Consider the following 16,346-nt stretch of genomic DNA (forward strand, 5'->3'; position numbering starts at 1 on the left):
AACACTCTATACCATTAAGGATTGCTGTACCTTTTAAAAATTAATCAATGCACTGACTGCTAATTATTGGAGTAGTTGCGCTATCCCTGTAATGACTTTACTGATTTGTTGCATAAATGATACAGCATAAAGAGGGCTTTGCAAGCTATCTATCCAGACAGCTTGTGCAATCTGTTGTTCACTCAGAAGCAAAGAGCAGTGACAAGCTTCCAAGCTGTGATGTTGGCATTGCAAAAGCAAACAGTGAAGCCAGCCATGGAACGGATGAAACAACCACAAGCCTGAATTGTTAGTGATTTATTATATAAAACAAGGAAAACACACAGTTTTATATCACACTCACAAATTCAATCTATTTCCTTTAATTCTATGCATTCACTCAGCTCTCAAACTTGAAGGTGCTTTATGCACAGTGCCTGGTTAATAACACTACTAGTCCATAAATAAACCACTTTAAATTGGCAGTAATCATCTACTTTTTAATTAAACTTTATTTTGGGAATCGAGGACGTGCACAGACTTATCAAGAGGCAGCTGCTCAGTCCAAAATAAGATATCTCCTCCACCATGCACACACACACACACACACACACACACACACACACAAGCACACACATGCATACACACATACACACGCATACACACACACCTGCACACACACACACACACACACACACACACACACACACACATACATACACACAATCCGAATGACTATGATTTTGATAGATAACATTGATATTGACATTGATATTGCATGCAGTAATGCGTCAGAAGGTTTGCACATGAGACTCTGAAACAAATATGAAATCAACCCATCTATGCATTTACTATGACTGCGTTTAATAGAGTTAGTGTTTAAAATAAGCATGAACTTGACACCAAAAGATACAGAAGATCTATTGTTTTACACTATTGTCTATGGTAATATTAATCTATAACATTGCACTCAGTCCTTTAGTATTGTTACCATGTGAACAGTATGTGCCAAATTCTGGATGTAGTGAAGCATTGCACTTGTAAATTCACAAAAAAAAACAAGAAAAAAAAAACAACAATCTATGCATTACAAATCCATCTATGTGCAGATTTGTTCTTGAACATGAAAATCTATAAAATTACTTTCATAGCCCCAAAACATGTAATTTACTAGTCATTTTATACCTGATTTGAATTGGGGTCCTGATTCCCATACTGGGATTTGAGTATGCAACGGTCCTGGAGGTCATAGTGATAGTAACCCAAGAAAGAATACAGGGATTAGGCAAGAACTGGGCGAATTGGGGAGAAGAGGCAAAAAATAGCCAAGGCAGGCAAGATAACTGAGGAGGAGAATGACTTCCTAAGGCACCAGTAATCTCTGTGTTCATTTGACAGAGATGTAAGTTGGCTGCTTAACGATAAGAGGTCTTTCCATTGATGTCAAATACATGGGCACTGAATGTCCATATGATTCCTGAAGTTGTGGTTGTAATCAGTACGACCAAAAGGGTACGTTCCCTGGAAGAGCATGGGACAGGGGCTTGAGCAGCGGTTAGACCCCACTTGGTGCTTACCGGGAGCATTTCCAATAGTTCTCCATGAGGCTTTGTAAGCTTTGAATTTAAACAACATAAGCAGCAATATGGCACTTCAGCTAGATTTTGTGGAAATGTATCCAATATTATGCTGTGAGAAGGTGTCGTGGGATAGTCCGTCGCTTGTCTCAGCTTTAAAGCTTTACAACAATTCATCACTAAACATCCGATAAATATTCAAGCTTGAAAACTGAACATGTTAACATATGTGCACAAATGGTAAAAAGGAAATATATTAAAATAAGGAAGGCTACACTGAAACGGGAAACCTCTGCTCCCCAAAGTTTGAAATGTACTTTCAAGTTGTCTCAGAAACACTGTGTCCTAATGTCTTAATTGGTGCACCTGCTGTAGTAGTTGAATATGGTGCGGTCTATCCATCTGCGGAACTTGGACACGGCGGTGTAGACTCCAGGGTACTGGGCATCAGCGCAACCTCTTCCCCAGGACACCACCCCATAGACCCGGCCTTCACATACCAGCGGACCTCCAGAGTCTCCCTGAAACAGCAGGAACGCACATAAGTTTGCGCATACAAATAATTTGGCCTGGTTGGCTGCTCACGTAGGTCACATTAAACATAACATACTGTATATAAAACGTATATAAAAAAAATTCAAGAGTAGGAATGTAGTCACAAGACTCTTTTCTGTACAGTATGCACATGGTCTCTGTTGGAGCCTGACTGGTTGCACTGACAGGAGGCTATGGAAGTCAGTAATAGCAAAACAAGGAAAAACAAAAATATACTGATTCAGAGAATATTGCACTGGGATCTGAGTGTTTTGAACACTGCAAGGGAATAAAAGAAGAAAAAAGCTGTACATATGAGTATAATACACTGTATTAATATCGAACTATACAGTCAGAAAGGAATTGATTGAATAAGATCAGAATGATGGGATCTTTCAGACTATTTCAGACCTGAGCAGTCTTGCAAAACCTCAAAGGAAACATCATGTCTTTACTCAATCAACAAACAAGCTTGGATCTGTCCAGATGGCGACCATACACTACAGAACAGGCCATGGTCTTACCTTACAGGCATCTTTTCCTCCAGCACTGTAACCAGCACAGATCATGTTGGCTGTGATGTTGCCATTGAAGGACTCGCTGCTGTTGCATTTTTGCGTGGAGACGATGGGGAGCTTGACTGTGCGGAGGGAGGAGGGGATCTGGCCCCCGCTGGAGCTGGTGAATCCCCAGCCCGACACCCGGCACACTCTGCCCTCCGCTATGGAGGCGCCCTGTCTGGGCAGCGGGGCGATGGCCACAAAACTGTTCAGGAAGACCGGGGCCTTGAGCTGGAGAGACGGTGGACAATGTGAGGACCCAGCTGAACCGCATACTGAGATACAGTAGAACAAAGTGACACCCTCTCTCTCTCCATATAGAACTACACCAATATCAGTTATGCCTTAGATAAGTGATTTCATATCAGACATACTAAGTAGTGAGAGACTTGGGCTGAAAAAAAATAAATTTTTCTGCATATTACAGTGGCTGTTGACATACTAGATGATGCATAGTAGCCTTATGCGTGCTGTACCTTTATAAGCATGATATCGTTGTTGTTGGTGGCGCTATTGTACTGAGGGTGCGGTATCAAAAGATGGATGATGAAGAACTGCTCTGTCCCCTCATACGTGCTCAGAGAGTAGTCTCCTGCCACGATCATCATTTTATCCACCCTGAGGATGAAAGAAGAAGATTACAGTCACTATGATGGAATGCAGGGATAATAATATAAGGTGTAAAATGGAAAATCTAAAATAAGTCTACATATGGTTCTCCTTATCAACGGTATGATACCTGACGAACAGTTTTGTCCATAGCAAATCAAGCCCATATAGAGGGTTTGACTGAGTGGGTTTTCAAAGGCCAATATCGATATTTTTAGACTGAAGTTGCCAATATTTTGTGCCTATATCCAAAATCTTAAAATCTGACCATTTTCATCGCAAAAAACTACAACTATTCAGTGTTTGCCATTGCATTGTATTCTGAAAAGCTTTCAGACCATCATGGGACACAAGAACTTTCTATTGAAATCGAAACTGAATGAAATTCTTCTAGGTCGTTTAGCAGTTTCTTGAGGCAGTGTGACCCATCACACCTGTTCAATGATAGGGAAAACTCTGGGATACATTAGGCGTTTAAATAAATAATTATTTTACAAAAAATATAACTGAATAATTAATAACATAATTAAAGAGTTTCAGAGTGTTTTTCTGTAGCTGTGGTCAGGGAGGAACCTCCATCATATGGGAGGAAGACGACACTGGCTGGCCAATTTCCAATATTTAACAAAAGACCAATATCAGTTTTCTGATATATCTGTCTGAATGAAAAAGACAACTCTGACCAAAGTGATCTGTGTCTTTCACCATGATCATCTTTACGAATTCAGATCATGAACAATGATATCCAGTAATTTTATTTATAGGAGTGCTTCCTTCTCAGCCAAGCTGTTGCTGTTTTGGAGTCTGTATGAAAGTATGTCGTCAATTAGCCTCGAGGCCATCAGATGCCTGAGTCAGATTCCAGTGCCACGGAGCTCCACACACAATGCCTCTCATTGTGAGTGCTGTGCCTGTATCACTTTCATGTACTTTCTCTCAGCCTTGATAAGTTACAGAATTAACAACCTGATATGGCTCTGCCGTCTCCTGGATCTGCTAATGAAACCCTACATAAACGCACTTACACAGAAATGTCAAGTTGAGGTCACCTTAAGTCAATGGGCCTTTTATTGTTGCTCACAGCTTCCTTAAAGTTATGTGACTAATGTTCTCAGAAAACATTACCGCAAAGCTAAATCAGGACAGCTGTGGAACACAAAGGTATATAGATTGTGTTGCAGTGAAGGTATGACTCAGCTTATTTTGCCAATTTAAATCAGGTTTGAGCGTGTGACTGAGGAGAGATAATGCCTGATATTCTATAATAAACACGGAAGCCAAAAGAGCAAACATGAACTCACCCAATATTACAGTGTGCTGCGGTGAGTACCCAGTATTTGTTTATCAAGGAGCCCCCGCAGAAGTGCTGACCCCTGGTCGTCTGTACTGACACGATGTACTTGATAGAGTGTGGAGCTGGTGCATATCCTCCCACTATGCGGGTCCGCTGTTGACCTGGGGTACAGGGAGAGAAAAATAAAAAAAGAGATTGGATTTCATCTTGGAAGTAGTAGCCCATAACGGGTCTTCCACAAACCACACGGAGCAAACACACTAACAAATTGTAGCATTATTACTGCCGTTGCAGCGGCGGCATGAGCAGCGCACAAGTCATAAAGAAAACACCAGAGGACTTTACTGCACAGATGCTCCTTGCTTTACAGATCAATAAAAAACAATCTCTGGGGTACATGGAATCACAGGGAGCATCAGTCGGGCCCAACTGTGGCCCTCATCATCTGTCTGATGTTAACACAGAGCTGGGGGATGACACATTGATTTGATTTTGCTCTCTACTCTCTACGGAGCAGTTTGAGTCCTAGATAGAGATTTCTAGGCTGAACCCTTTCCGAGAAAGCTGGAACATCTCTCATGCTGTTCTTCGGAGGATCAGAGAGGATCCCTCAGAGAATCTGCCAAGTGAATCCTTGAAGCTTCCCAGAACTTCCCGCCTACATCAGAGATCGCATACGATACTCCTATTTCAGCCACCCATATCACTATTAAGAGGCGAGTCCACGTATGAAAATATACGGTGACTGAGATGTTCCAGACATAGAAACACCTGAGGGATGAAAGGAATACCCTCCATTACCTTCTCAGATATTGATCCCACGCTATAATTAGCAGTAGTGGTGTGTGTGAAGAGCATAAAAGGTAATTCTATACAATACACACAGTATCTCTTGGGTGTGCGTGAAATCAACACACACAGAGAGGTGAATTTGAAGCCATTATGCAACAGTCTACTGGATCTCCTTTTGAACTTGATGGGCCTTGAAGGCATAACATGAAATTTTCACCATCAGGTGTTCTTCGTGGCTACTGTGGTTCGTAGTATTCTGTTACATCATCACACAGCAATCGTGGTTGGAAAATAACAGGTGGTTATAATAAATGAACAGGTGATTATAATCAAATCACAGCCACAGCCAATGAGCTGTGTATATGGGTAAGCACTATATTGGTAGGAAATGTATGCGTAGTTGTATTTTAGTTATTTAATGGTGTATTCAAGTGTTAAAATGTTGTTTTTCTTAAATCAAGTGACATAATCTGCCAGTGGGGTGAGCTAACATCTCTTGTTTCAATGCAAAATGAACTGTTTTTTTTTCCAGATAGTCACCTTGTTTCAAGAGATTTGTCAAAACAAGCAACACTTGGAAACAAGTGAAATCATGCAACTACATTATGTTTTTTTGTTTTTTTTTACTCAAATACTACATACTACTACATTAAATGACTTGTTTTCATGGGATATTTTTGCAGTGCAGTGTCCTCCGTGATAAAAATCATTTAGAGTAGCCTATAGTCTGCAGCATTGTCTCTGGTGAAAGTTAGCAGCTCTGTTTAGCCCCAGATTCTAGTCTGTTCAAGATGTTTATCAGAGTCTCCTTTCTCATTTTATCTCTTTGGCATAACTGTACTTCATAAAAGGGGGTGTTGGCCACAATTGTTATTAGCTGTCATCTGTTGTTCCTGAGGTTTCAAATTCTTTCCTCATGAACAAGTGTAATTTCGGTGAACCTTTAATTTCTAAGCCTCTTTATCTTAGGAGGTATCTCTATTCTACTGTGCAATAATGTGCCTGTCACTGGGATTTTCACTGTGCAAAATCTATTATTATATGCTACTGAAGTTAAAAAATGAAAGAAGAGAATCAACAACTGTTGACATAGCCTGATGTTGTTGTTCTATAAAATATAAAATATAAAATCATAGATTTATATATCCCAGATCTCCCGTAACCCTATTGCTGTGCTTGTGTGATTCATGATTCAAAGCAATAAAAAGCTCAGTCATGCCCAGATGGCCCTGAGTCAGCAAGTATTTTGTCAAAAGACCATCTCAAGGGAGTATCAGGACCAAACGTGCTATAGATCGCAGCCAAAAGGAATGTTTTTAAGAGTTGACAGAGGGGATAACAATCACAGCATTTTAGATACACATTCAATTTATGAATAATGACCAAAAACTACTGTAGGGGTACTCAAAATTATTAGTATGTTGGGGTTTGTCAGGATGTCCTAATCATAACAATACAGTTGAGATAAGACGTCCCAACATTCTCAGTAACTTTCCTTTTACAATCACAGAACTGGTAACTGAACTCAGCTGCTCAACTTCACACAAAGCCCTGTCATGCATGCATAAATAAGCTCTAAAATGGAGATAGAGAGAGAAGCTTACTTACAGCTCATAGCCAGGAGTTCCAGCAGTATACATAGTAAAAGAGAGGGCAGTTCCATGGTGAGATAATGGGGAGAGCAGTCTACACGGAGAGAGGCTTTACCTGTGTGCTACAGTAGTCTAATCTTAAGTGGAAGGCATCTCACCAGCACTCTCGGGTTTCTTATAGTTCCAATTTCCGTTTCCATGGTCACCTTCTCGCACTAGAACAATATATAATTGAAGCTTGCACAGCACGCCCCCTTGCCTCACCTCTTTCTTGACCTTGTTAGGCTTTACTGTATACTCCAAGACTTCCTGTAGAGTTTTATTGCATAACTGTGCGACCACTTTGATATACTATTCCTGTCAGGTGTGCCCAATATCTGACATGGAGCACCTGGTGAACGTTTTAGGATCAAAGCACCTAATGTGTAATAAATGGGCTGCTGCCACACTAAATGACTGCAGCTCTATATCATGGTACCGTCTCCCCTCATTGATTTCAGCAGAAAGTATTAATGCGTTTGTATCAGACACGGCCGGGCCATTGGTGCTCCGCATCTATTCTAAGGCCGGGCGTCATTAAAAATGGAGCATGGCTCTGGCAGGTCTCATCAGTGCCACCATCCCTCTGTGGACTTCCTGACCTCAGCTGGCTAATGGCCCTCTCTGTGCCTGATACCGCGAGCTAGCTCATCTCTCTGTAGCTCATCTCTCTGTAGCTCTCTCATCCCCCGGGTGCTGACCACTGCCTTTTTTCCACATGACCCGCTCCTCAGTCCCCGTGCTGTCATCACTGCACATGGCCACCGCCTCCCCTGCTCTCACATTCCTCTGTCTGGCACCGGAATGAAAAGTCGATGTATATCAGGCACCTCAACGCTTTGACCCGTGACCTCTCCTCTGTGTCTCCAAAACATTGATTTACTGGGAGATTCAAGGCTGATTAAAAATAGAAGCTTTCCTTGTGTTTTTTAAAGTGGGACCTCTGCAGATAAAAGCCTGATGTGAATCCTTTTGGGGCTGGCCTCATAGAGGAGGCTCAAAATACACCAGCAGAAGGCATTCATCTGGATTTAAGTGTCTTCCATCTGAAGTACTTGATTTGTTACCTCTCTAATACTTGACGAAGATTATCGTGGGCTAAACTCACTCATATTTCAATACCCTGAAATATAGTTGAGGTATACAAGTAGTCTATTCTGTGTTGTTTCATTGTGAATGGCCTACACTATCAACACCAATACCAGAAATTTATAGACATTAGAAAAACATTTTTGAAGTCACAAGAAATAATTCATGATTCTGTAACACAAATGCTTAATTGGAAAGGAGACATGATGTTATGAACACAGGTGGTACCCAAACGCAGGACAAGGACAGGGTGGTGTTGGTAAGGAAAAGGTTTTATTGTAAGGGAGGATCTGGATGAGGGGCTGATGGCAGGGAATGGGAATCCAGTAGCAGCAGGGGTGAGTGATGGTAGGGAGGAGCGGGGCTTGGCGTGAGCGTGGGATGAGGGGAAGCGTGGCAGGCAGGGGTAGCTTGGAGGCTAGGAGGTTGCTGGCAAGCAGGCAGGGAGACAAGCAGGAAGACAGGCAGGCGGGTGATGATCCTGGGACACAAGAAAGGCTGGTTAGTCACAGGAAACACGAAGAGACAAAGTCACTAGGAGTTCTAACTAGATTGGCCATGAAGCGTAACTACCACTGAGGTTGAAACAACAATCTGGCGAAGAATGGTTGAAGAGCCGGGGTAGATATACTGCAGGCAGATGAGCTGATGAGAGGCAGGTGAGCAGACTGGGAGAAGTGATGAACTGATTGCAGACAGGTGTGCAGGATGAGCAGAGCCGGGAGCCAGGAGAACGAGGAAGGGAGACCACGCCCACGCCAATACACACACAAACAAAACATAGACAGAGAGAGACAGACAGGGAAGCACTGGGAAACACAAGGAAACACTAGGGAATCTTCTGGGAATATTCTGGGGCTACAGCCACGGCTGTAACACATGAACACCCTGGGATAATCTTGGTTTACCCTCTTTGGACTAAGGTGGCACAAAGTGATCATCATCACTGTCATTCTCCAACAATACCACTGACCATCAGCATTAACCTATAGGTTAGGGTTACCAGTAACCAGTATACTGATTCAGTTTCTTCCTGGCGGAGCTCTTTGGTTACAAACCTACAGTTAGAAAACCAGATTTTTCCCCAAAACTGAAACATGCCACAATTGACAATATGCAAAATGATTCCCATTTATTTAGTAAATGTTATTTTTTCCCCCAGTATCAGGCTATTACCAGAAAACAAACCATTCTAACCATTCACCTTGTTCATTAACCTTTACATACAAACATACAGGCCAAAAATACTCTGCCTAATATTAGTCTTTTGATGTGAAACCAATTAAAGCAAATAATAAATTGTGTTGACCAATTTAATAATGCAGTTTAATAAAAACAATGTAATGCGTATAAATTATGTCACATAACTTTTTGTCATATAATAAGCATGACCTAACAGTAAGATGTCCATGAAGTTTAATCACAGTATTATTTTATTATGCTGTCCTCTAGTTATAATCTCATCTCCTGCATGGTTATACCTTATCTAATTTCCTCGGTCTCAGAATGTTTGTAAATCAATGAATAATGCATTCCACTGTTGAATTTTGAAGCCGTACATCTTAACATATCTCTAGCCAACAAACAGTGTGACAACTGAGTAAGGTATTGTAATAACTTTGTATAACAAATACAGGGGCTGCAGTACAGTAGAACCATGGCGTAGGTATAGTAGGTAGGCTACAGTAGAAGTGGACAACAGTGTAACCTATTTGTGTGACTGTGAGAAGTCAAGTAATGTGACACCAGCTGCTTTTTCTTTCACCGACAGAAAGACATCAAAGTGACCTGCATCTATTACTGTTAACAAGCCTAGCCTTTTTTTCAGCCTCAAACACAATGTAAAAAGACACCAAGGTGGAGATGGAAAGCATAGGATGTATAGTTAGAGAGTTCACCGAATGTACAAAACATTAGGAACGTTGTCCTGATACTGAGTTGCAGCCCCTTTTGTAGGCCTACAATCCACATTTCAATTGTCTCAAAATATAAAAATCCTTCTCTAACTTGTCTGCTTCTCTTTATCTACATTTCCTCCTTTATGACCGGTAGAGATTTAATAAGGGTAATCAGTAAGGGATAATGGCTTTTACTTGGATTAACCTAATCAGTGTACCTCATGAAAAGAATAAGTGTCCCTAATATTTTGTACATTCAGTGTATGTTTCACTTTGGTCATCAGTTATGGAAGTGGTTTTCTACAGGTAGACATACAGTAGGCTATTGGCCAACATCTCCGCATGTTGTAGCATGGTGTGATCTGTGATGTAATAGTGAGAATTAAATACGAGCCGAAATTAAAGCCCCTACGTGTGGAATATTTACCTCAATATATCATTCTCAAATTCATTTTGATAGCGTAGTATAATGGCTGTAATGAGACCATGACACCAAAAAAATGAGAGCACGGCACGGAATTGGTTTATTCTTTGTGTTGCTCTCTTTGTCTTTATTCTACGTCTCCCCGGGTACGATATCCTGCGAAATGTGCAGGACTGACTTACGGCACAAAGGAGGGGCTTCAACCAAACCAGGAAGAGGACTGACTCACTCTACTTGTCTGTAGGCAACCAAATACACAGAGAAGTACAGATGCTTTACAGTCCCATGAAGCCTAGGTATGCAGTCCTGGAAAGATCAGGATAACCAGGAAGTAAAGACAAGTTATCGTACAGTAGAATAGATCCACTCTACTGTTACGCCTCTGTAGGTTAGCCGTCATTCAGTATCACAACATGGTAGCCTGTTAGCCAAAATATGTTGTTAACATTGGGCAAACTTAATAAATTCCACACCTGTAACACAAAACTGCTTTGCTAGCTCAATCTAGCCAATCTAACCCTAACCCTAACTAAAATATTCACCAGCATTTTTTTTTTTGGTCCTGAAAAGATTAGCCAGTTGCAAAGCTTAGCAACACACACTTAGCAACAAGCACCACTCAGTATGAAGTGAGAAAGGATGGACTGACTTACCTGAATTTGGCTCCTGATGAACACGTTGTGTGCCGAGGGAAAAATAATTTGCCTGCTTACACAAGTTTATTCTAGTCCGATTATTCAGTTTGCATAACGACAGTTTCATGTCACCTCTTGATCTGTCAAAGATTGTCGTCCCTGAACAGAAGATTCACCACTCAGATGACCAGAGAAAATGTGCAAAATGAATAGGGGTCAACGGAGGACAAAATAACAAACCATTGCAATTTGAAGCCATTATCGGTCTATATTCTCTTATTTCTGTAAGGAATGTGTTTGTAAAATGTATAAATTTGTTGAATTCATTTGATATCATAATTTTTGAATTGTGTTTTATCTTCTTATCCTATGAATGACGTCAGTGTGTCACGCATGTAGCCTACGTGTGTTGAAATTCTCCTGGCATGGCCAGTCAGCACTGTTCAGCCACACCTACGGAAGCTAGGTTTAAAAAAAAATAAATCTAGAGATAAAATTGAGAAACAAGTGGTCATGTGAATAATGGGATTTGCTCACTCAGCTCATTCCAGAACCTTGAAAAAATTAAAAGGGCAAATGCTGTAGACACGATTTTAGCCATGTAGCCCAGCCATTTTAGAGCTTGTTTGTGCTTCGTAATCACCCAATTTTGAAGAAACAATGGATGAGATAGGGAGTGGCGTATCTTCCGTTCAGGGAAGATCATTTTTGGATTTGTCACCAAAGTCATCAACTTTCAAATTGTAGCTACTGGTAGCAGCATTAAGAATGCTCTGTGCTGATTTGTAATTGTGAGACAACTTTGAATAATCCACATTCTCAAATGGGAAACGTAGGCTATGTAAATGTAAAGTGAACCACAAAACTGAAGTGAATTGCTGTTGGCCTCTTGCTGTGGATTATGTAAGATTTCCAATTCCATAAAGCAAAAGACCGTGCGTGCCATTGCCTATTTTCTATCACTATACTTCCTCAAGAAATTCACCTCAGAACAGTTCAGTCCGATCCCAGTTTCATCGTGACAACAAAGCCGTGGACCCTTATTCTGTCCAAATCTTGGTGATGGCGACTATGTAGAGGTGTTCAATTTCCAGTTACCTTCATTTCCCAAGGTGCTAGCGGAAAACTAAAGCCTAGAAATGCACATAATACAAGATGAGATCAAGCTTTGTCATGTACTAGGTCAGCGGCATTGTTGTGCTGTGGGATAGCCCCACTACAGAACCGAGAGATAGTGTAAACAAAAGAATTAGACAAAGATACAGTTACATTATAAAAGGAATCAGGAGAGTCTTGGCCCCACCAGTTGGAGATACCCTGAAGCTGGCTGTGTGTGGGCTGCCATTGGTGAGTAGCAATCAATCTTCATTTAATAATTGATAACCCTATTTGTAATAAGTAATTCTCTTTGTACATTGCTGGACTGTTATCACCCAATAATAGGATTGAGCTATTGTTATAACATTGCACTTACTAAAACAAGTAGATTGTCAACTTTTTGTCATCTTGATTAGTAGAAAATCGTTAAAGAATAACATCGATAACTGTAAGATACCTAATAGGTGTCAGCGTTAAATAGCTGAGACATCTCATGCATTAGGATGACTTCTTCTTCCATGTCACACAAAAATAATGGGATGCTGTCAGGATAATCTGAGCAGTGAATTATTTTGGCAAACTATAAATCTGTATAAGCTGCTATAATTCATGTTTCCTCATTATAGGTGAAAAATAAGAAAATGATTCAGCTGGTGAGGTCTGCTGTGCTGCTACTTTTGGCTTTCTCAGTAACAGGTAAGTTCCTCAATCGCCCTAAAGGCACTATTATTCCTCAGTCCTTACTGGAAGCTATGAATTCATAGATTAGGTATAGATTGCTGAAAAAAAAATTAAATAATAAGGATGTTAGAGAACAGTCTTTGACAGAAAAATCCTGAATTATTTTTGCATTTACAATTACAATTTAAATTTCCCATTTGGCAGACGCTTTTATCCAAAGCGACGTACATATGAGATTTTAATACAACACAAGATATAATACAACATTTATTGTTATGAAATCACAACTTTCACTGACTGAATAACAGTTATGAGTTGTCATACTGTTGCACGGTACGGAAGCCAAGAACGGCCGTGCTTGCAATTATTTTTTTTAATGCCGTTATCTCGAGATCACAAGTTAATTATCTTGTGATCTCGAGATAACAAAGCTCGTTTTCTCAAGATAACGGGTTAATTTATCTCGTTATCGAGAAAACAAAAGTCGTTTTCTCGAGATAACGAGATAATTTATCACGAGAAAACGACTTTTGTTTTCTCGAGATCACGGGATAATATGGAGAACTCAAAAGAGTGTCATTTGATCACACCTAATTTCAGCCTTCAAGATCACTGTCATGACTGTCGGGGAGGATTCATAACTAAACAGAAAGCATAAATGTGTAGTTTTGTTTGCTGCAGTTACGATTTTCGCTTAAAAATCAGTTGCTACAGTTGTCAAGACGCCCTATGCATGCTGGCATGGCACTCCTGATCTCTGACAAACATTATAAGTAATAGGAGGAAACGACATTTTGTTTTCTCGTGATAACGGGTTGATTATCTCGTTATCTCGAGATAACAAGCTCGTTTTCTCGAGATAACGAGATAATTAACTCGTGATCTCGAGATAACGGCATTCAAAAAATATAATCGTAAGCACGCAATTGTAAGCACGGCCGTTCTCGGCTTCTGTAGCACGGTGCCATGTCACAACTATGAAATACTGAATTATTAATGAAAATCAAATGTCACTAAAGCAAGGGAAATTGTGAATATATATATACATATACATATATATATAGATATAGATATAGATATAGATATATGTAGTATATATTGTGCCATGTGTGTATGTAACCTGAATCTTTCCCACATTCACCACTGACCACAGGACTGGCTCAGGATTTGCCTCAGAAACGTTTTTACAGACCAACTCCATTGTATGCAGCATGTTACAGGATATGAAAACATGTTAAAAGGGTCTTTCACAGAGCATGTGACCTACATGAGAAAGAAAACAGACATGTATGCATTGTAGGAGTGTGGGACACGCAACATGATACAGCAGGTTTAGCTTGGGTGGTGTGGTCTTTAGAGTGAGTTAGGACACATTTGAAGTGAGTTTGATTTGATTTTTAGTTTCTATTTTCCTCTTATGCAGCTCACAGAAAATTTGGGTGATAATTTTCTGTAGCCTAAACCAAAAGAGCTCATATAAAACAAGGAGCAGTCTGACACGTAGCCTACCCTCACTACTGTCTACAGATACATTTACACAGAGGATTATCGGGGGCCAAGAGGTTGCGCCATACTCCATCAAATACCAAGCGTCCCTGCAGTATGAGACCAGGCAACACTACTGTGGAGGGACCCTGGTCCACCCTCAGTGGGTGGTGTCTGCCGCCCACTGCTGGAGACCGTAAGTACTGACACTGACTACAACCGGACAAGGTAGAGTTCCAGTAAAGCCATCTGACGATAGGGAAATGCTCAAGGCAAGGATTTTCAAGTTCTGTGAGTGTGTGTGTGTCCGTGTGTGTGTTTAAGAGAGAGAAAGTGAGAGAAAGTGAGAGAAAGACATACATTTCAGCTTTCAAAATTGTAAGCTGCATTGTGTACAGTAGTCATATAATACCTTTGTAAGAAATTTCTTAGGCATAAGAGACCGCAGACCGCAGCCATGATCAGAGTGTGTTTTTTGTGACATTTTGGTATTTCTTATAGTTAGAGGTTAAATTCTGAGGCTCCTTATCTGACTCTGTCCGTTTTGGCCCTCAGGAGCAATCTGATGAAGGTGGTGTTGAGTGAACACAACCTGTCTGTAGAAGAGGGTTTTGAGCAGGTCTTCAATGTCTCCAAGATATTTGTCCACAGCTATAACTACAAGACGTTCAACAACGATATCATGCTCATCAAGGTAAGCCAATAGAGAAAGATCTACAGCGAATATTGGATAGTCACATTACAGCAGCTTTTAATGGTAGATATGGTACATAGACTCCCGCAAACCCTATAACACACAAACACATACACGCACACACACACTCCCCTTGGTTCCTGCAGTGCGATTGCTTGGTCAGCATCTCGTAGCTGTGGCCCGTAACTTTGTTTTGTGTCGCAGCTGAGTGAGCCAGCAACGCTCAATGCTTACGTCCAGCCGGTCCAGCTGCCTGATGGAAACACCCCTGCGCTCGGGCATTCCACCTGCACAGTGAGCGGGTGGGGTGTGACGCAGATCTACAGTTACGTCCTCTCGCCTGTGCTACGCGCCGTGGACGTGGACATCATCCCCTACTGCTACTACTACTACTGGGGCAAGATCACTGCGAACATGCTGTGTGCCGGCTCCCGGTTCGGAGGCAAAGACTCCTGCCAGGTACGAAAAAGACCACTTAAAAAAACAGTTTATGTATAATGGAAAGTGAAAACAACAGACATTCAGTGAGATTAAAAATTCTGTGAGATACAATAAATAGCAGTGTGCAATAACATTCAACGCAGGAATAGCAAGAATCTCACAGAAGCACCAAAGGGCCTCGTTTGTTCATCAGCTGTCCTTTGTCTTGGCGCTCCACAGGGCGACTCAGGTGGTCCCCTCGTCTGCAATGGCTACTTGGAGGGCATCGTCTCATGGGGTATCAGCTGTGCCAACCCATACTTCCCTGGGGTCTATACCAAAGTGAGGCAGTACTCCACCTGGATCAACTGGGTTATCAGCAATGACAGACCCTAAACAGTCAGCGGCACCCCAGCAGAGAGGGGCTTCTGGATTGATTCTTTTAGGTCGCTACTGAAAACACGCTACTTTTCTAAACTTGTACTCAGCCAGCTCATTCAATTTCTTTTCGTCTTCTGTGTCGTCTTGCAAATGTTAGTTTCTCATCTGTACGGTAGTCCGAGGTGATTTCTGAACTGCTGCACAGGTCCCAACAGAGCCAGCAGCATCACTCAACCTGCTTGACTTCATTATTAATTGCTTTCTGTCTGTTTTCTGTACAATGCCAAATGTTATGATGTTAATTGTATCTACTGTATAGTTTAACTGTGATTTCTAAAACTGTTGAGGAAGGCTATAAGAAGCCAGTGTTACCAGCCATCTCTAGGTTCAGGCTTTCTGGAAATATGTTAATATGTTAATAATTCAAACTGTTCATTGCCTCATAACAATTAATATTTGTTCTGTTGTTGACAAACAGTTTGTAACTCTGATAGGGACAGTGCTACAAAGATATATTATTATTATGATTATTATTATTCATATTATTATATTGTATATAGTTTTT

At 41.0% G+C, this 16,346-nt stretch overlaps 2 protein-coding genes across 2 annotated transcripts; one reads left to right on the forward strand and one right to left on the reverse strand.

Annotated features, from left to right (window-relative positions):
* Positions 1 to 1,909: 1,909 nt before the first annotated feature.
* Positions 1,910 to 7,008, reverse strand: LOC139645947 (trypsin). The gene is made up of 5 exons (XM_071521827.1): positions 6,954 to 7,008; positions 4,561 to 4,714; positions 3,127 to 3,268; positions 2,615 to 2,881; positions 1,910 to 2,077 (listed from the first exon to the last, which is right to left on the reverse strand). The coding sequence occupies exons 1-5, from the start codon at positions 7,006 to 7,008 to the stop codon at positions 1,910 to 1,912; spliced, it is 786 nt and encodes a 261-aa protein (XP_071377928.1).
* A 5,329-nt stretch (positions 7,009 to 12,337) lies between these two features.
* On the forward strand, positions 12,338 to 15,796 carry LOC139645943 (trypsin I-P1). The gene is made up of 6 exons (XM_071521823.1): positions 12,338 to 12,369; positions 12,747 to 12,816; positions 14,329 to 14,482; positions 14,842 to 14,980; positions 15,185 to 15,439; positions 15,641 to 15,796. The coding sequence occupies exons 2-6, from the start codon at positions 12,762 to 12,764 to the stop codon at positions 15,794 to 15,796; spliced, it is 759 nt and encodes a 252-aa protein (XP_071377924.1). The 5' UTR covers positions 12,338 to 12,369; positions 12,747 to 12,761.
* The last annotated feature ends 550 nt before the right edge of the window (positions 15,797 to 16,346 follow it).

The sequence above is a fragment of the Centroberyx affinis genome, unplaced genomic scaffold (genome assembly GCF_046629955.1).
Source record: "Centroberyx affinis isolate AG114_WGS23_722 - 3 ecotype Tasmania unplaced genomic scaffold, CSIRO-AGI_Caff_v1 ptg000933l_1, whole genome shotgun sequence".
Classification (NCBI taxonomy): domain Eukaryota; kingdom Metazoa; phylum Chordata; class Actinopteri; order Beryciformes; family Berycidae; genus Centroberyx; species Centroberyx affinis.

Coding starts and splice junctions, on each gene's coding strand:
- LOC139645947 (XM_071521827.1), bottom strand. CDS start 7,008: ATGGAACTGCCCTCTCTTTTACTATGTATACTGCTGGAACTCCTGGCT. Junction 4,715..6,953: donor GGAACTCCTGGCTATGAGCT/GTAAGTAAGCTT, acceptor CCTGTACCCCAG/GTCAACAGCGGACCCGCATA. Junction 2,882..3,126: donor ACGATATCATGCTTATAAAG/GTACAGCACGCA, acceptor CCGTCTCTCCAG/CTCAAGGCCCCGGTCTTCCT.
- LOC139645943 (XM_071521823.1), top strand. CDS start 12,762: ATGATTCAGCTGGTGAGGTCTGCTGTGCTGCTACTTTTGGCTTTCTCA. Junction 14,981..15,184: donor ACGATATCATGCTCATCAAG/GTAAGCCAATAG, acceptor TTTGTGTCGCAG/CTGAGTGAGCCAGCAACGCT. Junction 15,440..15,640: donor GAGGCAAAGACTCCTGCCAG/GTACGAAAAAGA, acceptor GGCGCTCCACAG/GGCGACTCAGGTGGTCCCCT.